The 16205-nt window shown below is 51.7% G+C and overlaps 1 protein-coding gene across 1 annotated transcript in view; it reads right to left on the bottom strand.

Annotated features, from left to right (window-relative positions):
* ASMT (acetylserotonin O-methyltransferase) overlaps positions 1-8822 on the bottom strand; it is a 39046-nt gene extending 30224 nt beyond the window's left edge. The window contains exons 1-3 of the mRNA XM_030926266.1: positions 8739-8822; positions 2897-3071; positions 1024-1148 (exon numbers count right to left, since the gene is read on the bottom strand). Coding sequence (XP_030782126.1) covers positions 1024-1148; positions 2897-3071; positions 8739-8807 — 369 coding nt within the window. The 5' untranslated portion in view covers positions 8808-8822. The remainder of the gene's footprint in view (positions 1-1023; positions 1149-2896; positions 3072-8738) is intronic.
* Positions 8823-16205: the final 7383 nt, after the last annotated feature.

A 16205-nucleotide genomic window follows, 5' to 3' on the forward strand; every position in this document is an offset into this window, starting at 1 on the left:
GAAGACGGAGAGAGGAGGCAGGAAGGACTGAGGCGAGGAAGGACGGAAAGGAGGGTCTCTCTCCTTCCTTCCTTCCTCTCTCCTTCCTTCCTTCCTCCTCTCCTTCCTTCCTTCCTTCCTTCTTCCTTCCTTCCTTCCTTCCTTCCTTCCTTCCTTCCTCTCTCCTTCCTTCCTTCCTTCCTCTCTCTCTCTCTTTCTTTCTGAAACAGAATTTTTGCTCTGTTATCCAGGCTGGAATACAGCGGCACAATCTCAGCTCACTGCAACCTCCGCCTCCCAAGTTCAAGCGATTCTCCTGCCTCAGCCTCCCGAGTAGCTGGGACTACAGGCGCCCGCCACCACGCCCGGCTAATTTTCGTATTTTTAGTAGAGACGGAAGTTTCACTGTGTGGCCAGGCTGGTCTCAAACTCCTGACCTCAAGTGATCTGTCCACCTCGGCCCCCCAAAGTGCTGGGATGACAGGCGTGAGCCACCACACCCAGCCACACCAGGTGATTTCTACCGTCTGCTCTAAGTAAGCAACTCTAGCAATGCCATGTTTGGTTTTGCAAGAAATCTGCCATTTCAGGCTGGGTGAGGTGAGATGGAGCCACTGCACTCCAGCCTGGGCGACAGAGTGAGACTCCATTCAAAAAATAAATAAATAATTTTTTTTTTTGTAAGAGGCTGGGTGCGGTGGCTCACGCCTATAATCCCAGCACTTTGGGAGGCGGGCAGATCACCAGAGGTCAGGAGATCGAGACCATCCTGGCTAACATGGTGAAACCCCATCTCTAGCTGGACGTGGTAGCGGGCACCTGTCGTCCCAACTACTCGGGAGGCTGAGGCAGGAGAATGGCGTAAACCCGGGAGGCAGAGCTTGCAGTGAGCCGAGATTGCACCACTGCACTCCATCCTGGGTGACAGAGCGAGACTCTGTCTCAAAAAAAAAAAAAAAAAAAAAAAAACTTCCCTTTCACCTCCTCCAATGCCCCTTCACCAGCCCCCCAGGGGTACCGCCTGGATGCAGCCCCTCACCTCACCGCATCTGCCAGGTGGCCCCAGCACCCGTAACTGGTCCTGCCCAGGTACTTCAGCAGGCTGCATTGTGACGTTGGGCTGACCCTGGTCAGGTAGGCGCTGGACAGCTCTGTGTTTTCATAGAAAGCTGAAACACATAAAAAAGAACAGGGAAAAAGCAGTGAGATTCCGAGTCCCTACCGGCGGACGCTCCCCAGCTCACCAACGTGGTGATTTCCACATGATTCCTGCCTGGGAGCGCCAACACCCGCACAACTGGGGCCTTCTGTGAAAGGCTCAAAGGTGACCCGGGGCAGCTGGTACCCCTGTCGGGTTCAGTTTAGACAAATCCCATTGGGAGTTTTGGGTGGAGGAAGTACAAACGCAGTTGAACCACGAGAGGAAACATACATTACATTTCCCCAGTGTCTAAAATAACTTATTGAGGCCAGGCACGGTGGCTCATGCCTGTCATCGCAGCACTTTGGGAGGCCGAGGCGGGTGGATCACCTGAGGTCAGGAGTTCGAGACCAGCCTACTCAACAGGGTGAAATCCTGTCTCTACTAAAAATACAAAAACTAGCCTGGCCAGGTGGCGGGCGCCTGTCATCTCAGCTACTGGGGAGGCTGAGGCAGGAGAGTCGCTTGTACCTGGGAGGCGGAGGTTGCAGTGAGCCGAGATCGCGCCACTGCAGTCCAGCCTGGGCAACAGAGCAAGACTCTGTCTCAAAAACAGGGCGAGAGGGCCAGGCATGGTGGCTCACTCCTGTAATCCCAGCACTTTGGGAGGCCGAGGCAGGTGGATCACCTGAGGTCAGGAGTTTGACACCAGCCTGGCCAACATGCTGATACCCCATCTCTGCTAAAAATACAAAAATTACCAGATGTCGCGGCTCATGCCTCTAGTCCCAGTTACTCAGGAGACTGAGGCAGGAGAATCGCTTGAACCCGGGAGGCAGAGGTTGCAGGGAGCCAAGATCTCACCACTGTACTCCAGCCTGGGGACAGAGTGAAACTCCGTCTCAAAAAAAAAAAAAGAAAAGAAAAAAAAGAAACCCCATCATTTGCATAACGTCTCTGGCTGTTTTTTTGTGTGTACGGTTTTGTTTTTTGTTTTGTTTTGTTTTGACGCAGGACCTTGCTCTGTTGCCCAGGCTGGAGTGTAGCGGTATGACCATAGCTCCCTGAAGCCTCGAACTCTTAGGCTCAAACAATCCTCCTGCCTCAGCCTCCTGAGTAGCTGGGACCACAGGCATGTACCACGACTCCCAGTTCGTTTTTGTATTATTATTATTATTATTATTTGAGATACAGTCTTGCTCAGTTGCCCAGGCTGGAGAGAAATGGCGCAATTTCAGCTCACTGCAACCTCTGCCTCTTGGGTTCAAGCAATTCTTCTGTCTCAGCCTCCTGAATAGCTGGGACCACAGGTGTATACCACCTCTCCCAGTTAATTTTTCTGTCTTTTTTAGAAATGGGGTCTTGCTACATGGCCCAGGCTGCTCTCAAACTCCTGGGCTCAAGGAATCCCCCAGCCTGGGCCTGGCATTCTGGCAGCTTTGACGTCCCCAGGGCAGAACTCAGTAGCTGTGACACAAACCACACCTGCAAATACAGACGGAATCTCGCTCTGTCGCCCAGGCTGGAGTGCAGCAGCGCGATCTCGGCTCACTGCAACCTCTGCCTCCCGGGTTCACGCCGTTCTCCTGCCTCAGCCTCCCGAGTAGCTGAGAAGACAGGCGCCCGTCACCATACTCGGCTAACTTTTTGTTTTTTTTTTTTTTAGTAGAAATGGAGTTTCGTGGTGTTAGCTGGGATGGAGACGGTCTGGCTTTTTACAGAACACATGGGCTGCAGAGGGTGACCCGCTTAAAATGCCTCCTTCAAAGTGCTCACCTTTTCCTGCCCTCGTCTCCACTTTCAACAGCTTCAGGGACACGCAGGTGTCCAGCAGGAGCTCTGTCCCGTGGGAGCTGGCCTCCACACCTGCAGCCACTGCTGCCACGTCCAGGGGCCCTGGGGCCTCGGCGAGAAGGTCGAACACCCCCAGCTCGCAAGCGGCGAAGAGAACCTTGGAGCAGGAGCAGAAACAAACGGTCAGCGCTCAGCCTGACCCTGGGAACCCATAGTCATAGAAATACCCCATAGCAGGGCAGGCTGGGGAGGAAGGCATTGTTTTATTTATATTTTTATTCATTTCTTTCTTTCCTTTTTTTTTTTTTTTTTTTTGAGACGGAGTCCAATGAGGTTGCACCACTATGGAAAACAGGCATTTTATTTATGTATTTATTTATTTATATTAATTTATGTATTTATTTTGAGATGACTGCATCACCCACTGCATGATCACCCACTGCATCACCCAGGCTGGAGTGCAGTGGCGCGATCTCGGCTCACCCTAACCTCCGCCTCCCAGGTTCAAGCGATTCTCCTGCCTCAGTCTCCCGAGTAGCTGGGATTACAGGCCTGTCCCACCATCCCTGGCTAACTTTTATATTTTTAGTAAAGACGGGGTTTCACCATGTTAGCCAGGGCGGTCTGGACCTCCTGACCTCAAGTGATCCACCCTCCTCAGCCTCCCAAAGTGCTGGGATGACAGGCATGAGCCACCAGGCATGGTCCTCTCTATCTCTTTTTGAGACAGTCTCACTGTGTCGTCCAGGCTGGATGGAGTACAGGGGCACGATCTCAGCTCACTGCAACCTCCGCCTCCCGGGTTCAAGTGATTCTCCTGCCTCTGCCTCCCAAGTAGCTGGGATTACAGGCATGCACCACCATGCTCAGCTAATTTTTGTATTTGTAGTAGAGACGGGGTTTCTCCTTGTTGGCCCAGCTGGTCTTGAAGTCCTGACCTCAAGTGATCCACCTGCCTCAGCCTCCCAAAGTGCTGGGATGACAGGTGTGAGCCACTGCGTCCAGCAGCTCTTGTTCTAATAATTCTGTATGAACTAAATTTTTCTGTTCAGGGTAGAGAAAGTTTTATTCTATTAAGATTGGATTAACAATAATTCTATTAAGATTGTGTTAACTTGTTTCGTTAAGATTTTATGGTTGTTATTCTGTTAATTATATTAAGGTTGTCTTAGCTCTTGTTTTATTTGTATTAATTAATTGCTCTATTTAGGGTATGTTAGGTTAGTCTATTAAGGTTTTATGAGTGCTTGTTCTTACGAAGCTTGTATTAAGATGTATTCTATTCAGGTGGTATTACCTTTTTTGTTAAGCTGTTATTAATTCCTGTTTGGTTAAGATTGCATTGACTGCTTGTTACACTGAGTCTGCATCAAGTTTATTCTACTAAGCTTGTATTAGCATCTTTTCTATTAAACCTAGATTAGGCCGGGCGTGGTGGCTCGCACCTGTCATCCCAGCACTTTGGGAGGCCGAGGCAGGCAGATCACTTGAGGTCAGGAGTTCGAGACCAGCCTGGCCAACACAGTGAAACCCCCGTCTCCACTAAAAATACAAAAAGTAGCCAGTGTGGTGGTGGTGCATGCCTGTAATCCCACCTGCTCAGGAGGCTGAGGCAGGAGAATGGTGTGAACCCGGGAGGCCGAGGTTGCAGTGAGCTGAGATCGCACCACTGCACTCCAGCCTGGGAGACAGAGCGAGACTCGGTCTAAAAAAAAAACAAGCTATATGAATTCTTGTTCTTTAATGTTGTATTAACCTTTTAAAACTAGCATTGTGTGTTCTGTTTCATTCATTAAAGTTGCGTTCATTCCTGTTGGGGTGGGGTGAATTAATTGTTCTTTTAAGGGTATGTTAAATGTTATCTTCTCATGTCTATGTTCACTCTTGGTCTGTGAAAGTTGCATTAACTAATTGTTTCTGTTAAGGGTGTACTAAGCTTGATCTTTTTTTTTCTGCTCCCAAAAATTTTATTACCATTATTATTATTATTATTATTATTATTATTATACTTTAAGTTCTGGGATACATGTACAGAACGTGCAGGTTTGTTACACTGGTATACACGTGCCATGGTGGTTTGCTGTAGGTATACACCTGCCATGGTGGTTTGCTGTAGGTATACACCTGCCATGGTGGTTTGCTGTAGGTATACACGTGCCATGGTGGTTTGCTGTAGGTATACACCTGCCATGGTGGTTTGCTGTAGGGATACACGTGCCATGGTGGTTTGCTGTAGGGATACACCTGCCATGGTGGTTTGCTGTAGGGATACACGTGCCATGGTGGTTTGCTGTAGGTATACACCTGCCATGGTGGTTTGCTGTAGGGATACACGTGCCATGGTGGTTTGCTGTAGGTATACACGTGCCATGGTGGTTTGCTGTAGGGATACACCTGCCATGGTGGTTTGCTGTAGGGATACACGTGCCATGGTGGTTTGCTGTAGGGATACACCTGCCATGGTGGTTTGCTGTAGGGATACACGTGCCATGGTGGTTTGCTGTAGGGATACACCTGCCATGGTGGTTTGCTGTAGGGATACACCTGCCATGGTGGTTTGCTGTAGGGATACACGTGCCATGGTGGTTTGCTGTAGGTATACACCTGCCATGGTGGTTTGCTGTAGGTATACACCTGCCATGGTGGTTTGCTGTAGGTATACACGTGCCATGGTGGTTTGCTGTAGGTATACACCTGCCATGGTGGTTTGCTGTAGGGATACACGTGCCATGGTGGTTTGCTGTAGGTATACACGTGCCATGGTGGTTTGCTGTAGGGATACACCTGCCATGGTGGTTTGCTGTAGGGATACACGTGCCATGGTGGTTTGCTGTAGGTATACACGTGCCATGGTGGTTTGCTGTAGGGATACACGTGCCATGGTGGTTTGCTGTAGGTATACACGTGCCATGGTGGTTTGCTGTAGGTATACACCTGCCATGGTGGTTTGCTGTAGGTATACACCTGCCATGGTGGTTTGCTGTAGGGATACACGTGCCATGGTGGTTTGCTGTAGGTATACACGTGCCATGGTGGTTTGCTGTAGGTATACACCTGCCATGGTGGTTTGCTGTAGGGATACACGTGCCATGGTGGTTTGCTGTAGGTATACACCTGCCATGGTGGTTTGCTGTAGGTATACACGTGCCATGGTGGTTTGCTGTAGGGATACACGTGCCATGGTGGTTTGCTGTAGGTATACACCTGCCATGGTGGTTTGCTGTAGGGATACACGTGCCATGGTGGTTTGCTGTAGGGATACACCTGCCATGGTGGTTTGCTGTAGGTATACACCTGCCATGGTGGTTTGCTGTAGGTATACACGTGCCATGGTGGTTTGCTGTAGGTATACACGTGCCATGGTGGTTTGCTGTAGGTATACACCTGCCATGGTGGTTTGCTGTAGGTATACACGTGCCATGGTGGTTTGCTGTAGGTATACACGTGCCATGGTGGTTTGCTGTAGGTATACACGTGCCATGGTGGTTTGCTGTAGGTATACACCTGCCATGGTGGTTTGCTGTAGGTATACATGTGCCATGGTGGTTTGCTGTGGGTATACACCTGCCATGGTGGTTTGCTGTAGGTATAGACGTGCCATGGTGGTTTGCTGCACCCATCAACCCGTCACTTACATTAGGTATTTCTCCTAATGCTATCCCTCCCATAGCTCCCACTTTTTTTTTTTTTTTTTTTTTTTTTTTTTGAGGAGACTGGGTCTGGCTCTGTCTGCCAGGCTGGAGTGCTATGGTGCGATCTCGGCTCACTGCAACCTCCGCCTCCCGGGGTTCCAGCGATTCTCCTGCCTCAGCCTCCTGAGTAGCTGGTACTACAGGCACCTGCCACCATGCCCAGGTAATTTTTGTATTTTTAGTAGAGACGGGGTTTCACCATGTTGGTCAGGCTGGTCTCGAACTCCTGACCTTGTGATCCGCCCGCCTCGGCCTCCCAAAGTGCTGGGATGACACACGTGAGCCACCGCGCCCGGCCAAGGGGATACTCAATGTTATCTTCTTATGTCTGTGTTCACTCTTGGTCTATGAAAATTGCATTAGCTAATTGTTTCTGTTCAGGGTGCACTAAGTTTGATCCTCTTAAGGTGGTATTAACTCTGCCTTAACTCTGGTTCTGTTCAACTGCTGACAGCTCCCATGACATGGTATCCTGTGTCCTAAAGTGTTTGTTCTTCCAAGATTTCGGACCCAGCAAACCCCCTGTGAACCAGCGACAGGCTCTGAATGAGCAGTCAGTAACCCCAGCGGGCTGCCTGTGGTCAAAGGAGGCGAAGGGAGCAAGTGACTGTTGTCCGGGACAGTAACAGAAACCCCACCTCTACTAAAAAACAGAAAAATTAGCCAGACGTGGTGGTGGCACGTGCCTGTCATCCCAGCACTTTGGGAGGCCGAGGCGGGCGGATCACGAGGTCAGGAGATCGAGACCAGCCTGGCTAACACAGTGAAACCCCATCTCTATTAAAAATACAAAAAATTAGCCCGGGCATGGTGGCAGGTGCCTGTGGTCCCAGCTACCCAGGAGGCTGAGGCAGGAGAATGGCCTGAACCCAGGAGGCGGAGCTTGCGGTGAGCTGAGATCGCGCCACTGCACTCCAGCCTGGGCAACAGAGAAAGACTCAGTCTCAAAATAAAATAAAATAAAACACTTAGCTGCACGTGGTGGGGCGTGCCTGTAATCCTAACACTTTGGGAGGCCGAGGCGGGTGGATCACCTGAGGTCAGGAGTTTGAGACCGGCCTTGTCAATATGGTGAAACCCCATCTCTACCAAAACTACCAAAAATTAGCTGGGCATGGTGGCAGGTGCCTGTAATCCCAGCTATTCGGGAGGCTGAGGCAGAACTGCTTGAACCTGGGAGGCGGACGTTGCAGTGAGCCGAGATCATGCCACTGCATTCCAGCCTGGGCAACAAGAGTGAAACTCTATATCAGAAAAATAAATAAATAAAAATTAAAAATAAAAAAATTAGCCGGGCTTGGTAGCTGGCGCTTGTAATCCCAGCTACTTGGGAGGCTGAGGCAGGAGAATCACTTGAACCCAGGAGACGGAGGCTGCAGTGAGCCAAGATCACACCACTGAACTCCAGCCTGGGAGACAGAGCAAGACTCTGCCTCAAAAAAAAAAAAAAAAAAAAAAAAGAATAAATAAATAAATAAATCTCTGACTTATCTCTATGTTTGCATTAAAGTAAAATTCATAAAATTCACCATTAACCATTCTTGTTGTGTGTGTGTGTGTGTGGCGTTTTTGTTTATTTATTTATTTTTTTTTTGAGACAGAGTCTAGCTCTGTTCCCCAGGCTGGAGTGCAGTGGCAGGATCTCGGCTCACTGCAACCTCTGCCTCCCGGGTTCAAGCGATTCTCCTGCCTCAGCCTCCCTGAGTAGCTGGGATGACAGGCATGCACCACCAAGCCCAGCTAATTTGTGTATTTTCAGTAGAGACGGGGTTTCACCATATTGGCCAGCCTGGTCTCAAACTCCCGACCTCATGATCCGCCCGCCTCAGCCTCCCAAAGTGCTGGGGTGACAGGCGTGAGGCACCGCGCCCAGCCCAATGTAGTTACATATATTGATAGATGTCTCATGTCTCCCTAAAATGTCTAAAACGAAGCTGGGTCCAGACCACCTTGGGCACACATCCTCAGAACCTCCTGAGGCTATGTGGCAGGTGCACGTCTCTCCCGGTGGGAAATAAACCTCCTGGAACGATGGAGACTCGTCATTGTTTTCGATTGACGCTCCCCCCCGTGGAACATGAGTGTGATGAACGGAAATCTACTTCCCGCTTGTCCCACAGGGCGTATCCTACCTGGGACACCATGAAGCCGTTGGCATACTCATTTAGGAGGCGATAGCCGTCGTCCCCCGAGGAACCCATGCCGTCTCCAATCCAGCCGCGGCTTCCGGAGCCTCTGGAGCGTTTGCTCGTAGGAGCACGGAGCCTGCTAGCAAGCTGGGGAAGACGCACCTGCTCACGGCTGCTGCCTGAATCTCCCTGCTGGCTGCTTAGTACTCAACCAAAGACAGATCACTCTAGAAACTTGCATTAACCTTATTAGAGGATCACAAAGCGTGTCGGAATTCCCTGGTTTGTGCACAGGCTTCCTCAGCCCTAAAATAGTCTGCACGAGGCATCCCCTGAGCCGTGGAGTCATCAGCTGCAGAACTGATCCCAGACCAATATGCTCACCCATCATTAGCACTAATGAATCGTCTCATGGATGGAACAGGTTCTGGATTCATTTCTGCGGGTCGCACGAATTTCCGCAAACCGGGCGGCTCAAAAAACAGTTCTGTCACACTTCTGGAGGCTGGAAGTTCAACTTCGAGATGCCAGCAGGCCAGCCTGGGCAACACAGCCAGACCCTTTTTCGTTTTTTGTTGTTGTTGTTGTTGAGATGCAGTCTCGCTCTGTTGCCAGGCTGGAGTGCAGTGTCTGGATCTCAGCTCACTGCAACCTCCACCTCCCGGGTTAAAGTGATTCTCCTGCCTCAGCCTCCCAAGTAGCTGGGACTACAGGTGCCTGCCACCACGCCTGGCTAATTTTTGTATTTGTAGTAGAGACAGGGTTTTGCCACGTTGACCAGGCTGATCTCGAACTCCTGACCTCAGGGGATCCACCCGTGTCATCCTTCCAAAGTGTTGGGATGACAGGCGAGAGCCACCGTGCCTGGCTAATTTTTTAATTCTTTCTACAGATGGGGGTTTCACTGTGTTGCCCAGGCTGGTCTCGAACTCCTGACTTCAAGAGGTTCTCCCATTTCAGCCTAGATATCTTGCAACGTTTATCTGAACAATCTAAATGCCTGCATATAATTAATATGTGACTGTGCCGGGGCTGGGCGCGGGGGCTCACGCCTGTAATCCCAGCACTTTGGGAGGCTGAGGTGGGAGGATCACCTGAGGTCAGGAGTTTGAGACCAGCCTGACCAACATGGCAAAACCCCGTCTCTACTAAAAATTAAAAACTTGCCGGGTGTGCCGGCGGGCGCCTGTAGTCCCAGCCTACCCGGGAGACTGAGGCAGGAGAATGGCGTGAACCCGGGAGGCGGAGGTTGCAGTGAGCCGAGATTGCGCCACTGCACTCCAGCCTGGGCGACAGAGTGAGACTCTGTCTTGAAAAGCAAGGAAGAAGAAAGTAAAGAAAAGAAGGAAAGAAAAGAGAGAGAGAGAAGAAAAAGAAGGAAGGAGGGAAGGAAGGAAGGAAGGAGAGGGAGGGAGGGAAGGAGAGAAAGAGAGATAGGAGAGACAGAGAAAGAAAGAAAAAAAGAGAAAGAGAAAGGAAAGAAAGGCAAAGAAACGAAAAAAGAACAAGAGAAGAAGAGAAAATAAAGAAAGGCGGGAGGGAGGAAGGAAGGGGGGACGAGAGAAAAGAAAGAAAAAAGAAAAGAAAGCGAGGAGAAAGAAAGAAAAAAAGAAAGAACAAGAAAGAAAGAAAGAAAGAACAGAAAAGAAAGAAAGAACGTAAGAAAAAGAGAACAAGAAAAGAAAGAACGGAAAGAACAAAAGAAAGAACGAAAGAAAGAAAGAAAGAAAGAAAGAAAGAGAGAGAGAGAAAGAAAGAAAGAGAAAAGGAGGGAGGAAGGGAGGGAAGGAAGGAAGGAAGGAGGGAAGGGAGGGAGGGAGGGAGGGAAAGGGAGAGAGAAAGAGAGAGAGAAAGCCTTGAAGTTCAGAGCGACGAAGGGTCCTTGGGGACTCCCGGGGACACCTGGAGACAGACAGGGCTGGCCCCTGATCACATTTGCTTAATGGAACCCCAAAGCCACTGTCAGGAGACCAAATCTCTGCCTGCTGAGGGGATTTCTCAAGGATCTGAGTTAAGGCGATTACCTTAGGAACTGAGAAGGGCAGGAACACGGTGACTAGAGAATGGAGACTTACAAAGGACATGAACGGACACTTGTCTTGTTTTTGAGACAGAGCCTCGCTCTGTCACCAGGCTGGAGTGCAGTGGCTGCGATCTGGGCTCACTGCAACCTCCGCCTCCCGGCTTCACGCCATTCTCCTGCCTCAGCCTCCTGAGTAGCTGGGATGACAGGCACCTGCCACCACGCCCGGCTAATGTTTGTATTTTTAGTAGAGTCGGGGTTTCACCATGTTGACCAGGCTGGTCTCGAATGCCTGACCTCAGGTGATGCACCCGCCTCAGCCTCCCAAAGTGCTGGGATGACAGGCGTGAGCCACTGCGCCCGGCCGACACACACTTCTGAAAAATAAGACACACACATGGCTGACAAACACATTGTATTCGTCCATGTTCATGCTGCTCATAAAGACATACCTCAGACTGGGTAATTTATAAAGAAAAAAAATGTTGAGTGGACTCACAGTTCCACGTGGCCAGAGAGGCCTCACAGTGACGGCGGGGAGGTAAAGGAGAAGCGAAGGCAGCTCTCGCACCCGGCGGCAGGCAAGAGTGCGTGTGCCGGGGATCTCCCGTTTATAAAACCATCAGATCTCGGCCAGGTGTGGTGGATCACACGTGTCATCCCAGCACTTTGGGAGAGGCTAAGACAGCCAGATCATTTGAGGTCAGGAGTTCCAGACCAGCCAGGCCAACATGGTGAGACCCCCGTCTCTACTACGCATACAAAAAATTAGCTGGGCCTGGTGGCGGTGCACGTCTGTCATCCCAGCTACTTGGGAGGCTGAGGCAGGAGAATGACTTGAACCCAGGAGGTGGAGGTTGCAGTGAGCCGAGATCACGCCACTGCAGTCCAGCTTGGGAGACAGAGCGAGACTCCATCTCAAAAAAAAAAAAAGATGAAGATGTTGGAAGGTGATTTGAGGATGTGGACAGCAGGGGAGGGGAGGGAGAGCTGGATTCTGGGGTGAAGGCGGTTGTGGAATTCTTTGAAATCTGAGGCAGGAGGGACCGGGTGGGTGCTCCCAGGAGAGGCCATTCCTGCCAGAGGGAGAGGCAGTGCGTGCAGGCTGTTCAAACGAAAACCAAGAACCCCGCGTGGCCGGAGCATCCGGACAGACACAGGAAGGGGAGGGGGCCGGCGGACAGCAAACAGGGTGGTTTTAAAAGCCCTCAGGGACATCGCACGGACTCCCTCACCACCTTGAGACAGGGTCTGGCAGGTCGGTTTCAGGAGAGGCGTGCGTGGTCTGGACACGGTCAGAAGCTGCCATTTGGGGATGGGATGTTTGGGAGATAGAGTTGGCCAGAAACCCCAGGAGATTTTATATAACTCCGGCGAGTGGGACGGCCTGGAGGCCTGGCTGGAGTAGGGGCAGGGGTGGCCTGGAGGCCTGGCTGGAGTAGGGGCAGGGGTGGCCTTGAGGCCTGGCTGGAGTAGGGGCAGGGGTGGCCTGGAGTGTTAGCTGAAGTAGGGGCAGGGGTGGCCGGGAGGTTTGGCTGGAGTAGGGGGCCGGGGCGGCCTGGAGGCTTGGCTGGAGTAGGGGCAGGGGTGGCCTGGAGGCCTGGCTGGAGTAGGGGCAGGGGTGGCCTGGAGGCCTGGCTGGAGTAGGGGCAGGAGTGGCCTGGAGTCTTAGCTGGAGTAGGGGCAGGGGTGGCCTGGAGTGTTAGCTGGAGTAGGGGCAGGGGTGGCCTGGAGGTTTGGCTGGAGTAGGGGGCCGGGGCGGCCTGGAGGCCTGGCTGGAGTAGGGGCAGGGGTGGCCTGGAGGCCTGGCTGGAGTAGGGGCAGGGGTGGCCTGGAGGCCTGGCTGGAGTAGGGGCAGGGGTGGCCTGGAGGCCTGGCTGGAGTAGGGGCAGGGGTGGCCTGGAGTGTTAGCTGGAGTAGGGGCAGGGGTGGCCTGGAGGTTTGGCTGGAGTAGGGGGCCGGGGCGGCCTGGAGGCTTGGCTGGAGTAGGGGAAGGGCCGGCTTGGAAGCTTGGCTGGAGTAGGGGACAGGGACGGCCTGGAGGGTTGGCTGGAGTAGGGGCAGGGGTGGCCTGGAGGGTTGGCTGGAGTAGGGGAAGGGCTGGCTTGGAAGCTTGGCTGGAGCAGGGAAGGGCTGGCCTGGAGGCTCAGGCACCTGAAGCTTCCTACAGGTGTTGCAGGCTCACTGGGGCAGCGACAGCAGGAGAGGAGGGGCCCGAGAGATTGAGAAGAGCCTGGGACCCTCCTGGCCAGCGTGGTGTCGCCATGGCCCCAGAATGCAGAAGACCCGGGTTCACGCCATTCTCCTGCCTCAGCCTCCTGAGTAGCTGGGACTACAGGTTCCTGCCACCGCACCCGACTAATTTTTGTATTTTTAGTATAGACGAGGTTTCACCGTGTTAGCCAGGATGGTCTCGATCTCCTGACCTTGTGATCTGCACGCCTCGGCCTCCCAAAGTGCTGGGATTACAGGGCCAGCTAGTTTAAAAACGTCAAAGTTTCCCTCTGTTTGCTAGAGACGAGGTCTCACCATGTTGCCCAGGCTGGTCTGCAACACCTGGACTCAGTCAATCCTCCTGCCTCAGCCTCCTGAGCAGCTGGGATGACAGGTGCCTGCCACCAAGCCCGATTAATTTTTTATTTTTGTAGAGACGGGGTCTTGCTTTGTTGCCCAGGCTGTTCTCGAACTCCTGGATGCAAGTGATCCTCCTGCCTCGGCCTCCCAGAGTGCTGGGCTTACAGGCACGAGCCACCCGAGGCATCTGTAATATCATCTCAACTTTTTCAAAAATGCAGATGGTGCCATTTTAGACACAGAATACATAATTTTTCAAAACATCTTTGCTTTGTCTTGGAGGCTAGGGCCTATGGAATTTGAACACTATCGCAATCTAATAACCCAAATCATCCACTTAAACAATACAGGTGAACAAATTCACACCAGTTCATGTCATATTGACACTTTTGAAATACATATTTATTTGAGACGGAACCTTACTCTGTTCCCAGGCTGGAGTGCAGTGGGATGATCTCAGCTCACTGCAACCTCCGCTTCCCGGGTTCAAGCAATTCTCATGCCTCAGCCTCCCGAGTAGCTGGGACACAGGTGCCCACCACCAGGCACGGCTAATTTTTGTATTTTTAGTCGAGACAGGGTTTCACCATGTTGGCTGGGCCGGTCTGGAACTCCTGACCTCAGGTGATCCGCCCGCCTCGGCCTCCCAGAGTGCCGGGATGACAGACGTGAGCCACCGTGCCCAGGCCACTTTTTTTTTTTTTTTTTTTTTTTTTTTTTTTTTTTTTTTTTTTTACCTTGACATATTATAGATTTAGGGCATAGAAGTGTGGTTTTGTTACCCTGGAGGCCGTTACTTTAATTGAAATCAAGGAGACACAGAAAGTCAAATGCAACGTGTTCTCACTTCTGAGTGGGAGCTGAATAATGTGTCCACGTGGGCACAGAGAGGGGAATCGTAGACACACCACTGCTTTTTTCACATGCACCCATATCCCCAGCCTCCCGCCCGCTGGAATTCCAAGCGGCACTTTTGAACTTGAAAGTTTACCTGGTGAAGCAGGGTGTAGCGGCTCACACCTGTCATCCCAGCACTTTGGGATGCAGGTGCATCACCTGAGGTCAGGAGTTCGAGACCAGCCTGGTCAACATGGTGAAACCCAGCTCTACTAAAAATACAAAAAATAGCCAGGCACAGTGGCAGGTGCCTGTAATCCCAGCTACTCGGGAGGCCGAGGCAGCAGAATCGCTTGAACCCGGGAGGCAGGGGTTGCAGAGAGCCGAGATTGTGCCACTGCACTCCAGCCTGGGAGACTGTCTTGAAAAAAAACCGGGAAGGAGCCCAGTATGGTCACCGTGACACAGGTCATACTCAACAGGGAAGTCTGATTTTTTTTTTTTTGAGATAGAGTCTCGCTCTGTAGCCCAGGCTGGAGTGCAATGGCACAATCTTGGCTCACTGCAAGCTCCGCCTCCCGGGTTCACGCCATTCTCCTGCCTCAGCCTCCCGAGTAGCTGGGACTACAGGCGCCGCCTGGCTGATTTTTTGTATTTTTAGTAGAAACAGGTTTTCACTGTGTTAGCCAGGATGGTCTCGATCTCCTGACCTCATGATCCGCCCACCTTGGCCTCCCAAAGCGCTGGGATGACAGGCGTGAGCCACCGCGCCCGGCCAGGGGAAGTTTGATTTTATTGGCTAAAAGACATCTTTGATCCCAACTGAACACTTGGGGCAAATCAGTTCAGAACTAAATGTCATAAAAGGATATGAATGAGAGGATCACACGTTCTCCCTCCTATTTTGGAATAAATCCACTCTTTTTCTGTTCTGCCAGGTGGAATTCAAATTCATTGTGTATTTATTTATTATTATTATTTCTGAGAGTTTCACTTTTGTTGCCCAGGCTGGAGTGCAATGGCGCGATCTCAGCTCACTGCAACCTCCGCCCCCCAGGTTCAAGTGATTCTCCTGCCTCAGCCTCCCGAGCGGCTGGGACTACAGGCACCTGCCACCACACTTGGCTAATTTTTGTATTTTTTGTAGAGACGGGGTTTCACCATGTTGGCCAGGCTGGTCTTGAACTCCTGACCTCAGGTGATCCACTGGCCTCGGTCTCCCAAAGTGCTGGGATGACAGGCGTGAGCCACCGCGCCCGGCCAATCGTGGCTATTTTTAATGACCCATCACGAGATAAGGATCCCAATTACTAGAAAGGGACTCAGCACAAAATGCCCTAAATCACAAGACTGAGAGAGACAAAGAGAGACTAAAATAGAGATCGGGAGAGAGGGTGAGCAGAGGGGAAGCTGGGCGAGAAGAGAGAAGGAAGCATTAAGGGAGGAGAGACCGCCTGGCACGGTGGCTCATGCCTGTCATCCCAGCACTTTGGGAGGCCGAGGTGGGCGGATCACGAAGTCAGGAGTTCAAGACTAGCCTTGCCAACATGGTGAAAGCCCGTCTCTACGAAAAACCAGCCGGGCGAGGTGGCGGGCACCTGTAGTCCCAGCTACTCGGGAGGCTGAGGCAGGAGACTGGCGTGAATCCGGGAGGCGGAGCTTGCGGTGAGCCAAGATCGCGCCACTGCCCTTCAGCCTGGGTGACAGAGCGAGACTCTGTCTCAAAAAATAAGAAAGAGAAATTAAGAAATGAAAGAAAGAAAAGAAAGGAGGAAGGAGGAAAGGAAGGAAGGAAGGAAGGGAGGGAGGGAGGGAGGGAGGGAGGGAAGGGGAAGGGGAAGGGAAGAAAGGAAGGAAGGTGGGAGGAAAGGAAGAAGGAAGGAAGGAAGGAAGGAGGTAGGTAGGGAGGGGCAAGGGAGGAAAGGAAGGAAGGAAGGAAGGAAGGAAGGAAGGAAGAGGGAGGGAGGAAAGCAAGAAGGAAGGAAGGAGACAGAGGGAGAAAGAGAAAAGAAAGGAGAGAAAGTTCAGATTCCTGA

This window comes from Rhinopithecus roxellana, chromosome 22, assembly GCF_007565055.1.
Source record: "Rhinopithecus roxellana isolate Shanxi Qingling chromosome 22, ASM756505v1, whole genome shotgun sequence".
NCBI lineage: Eukaryota > Metazoa > Chordata > Mammalia > Primates > Cercopithecidae > Rhinopithecus > Rhinopithecus roxellana.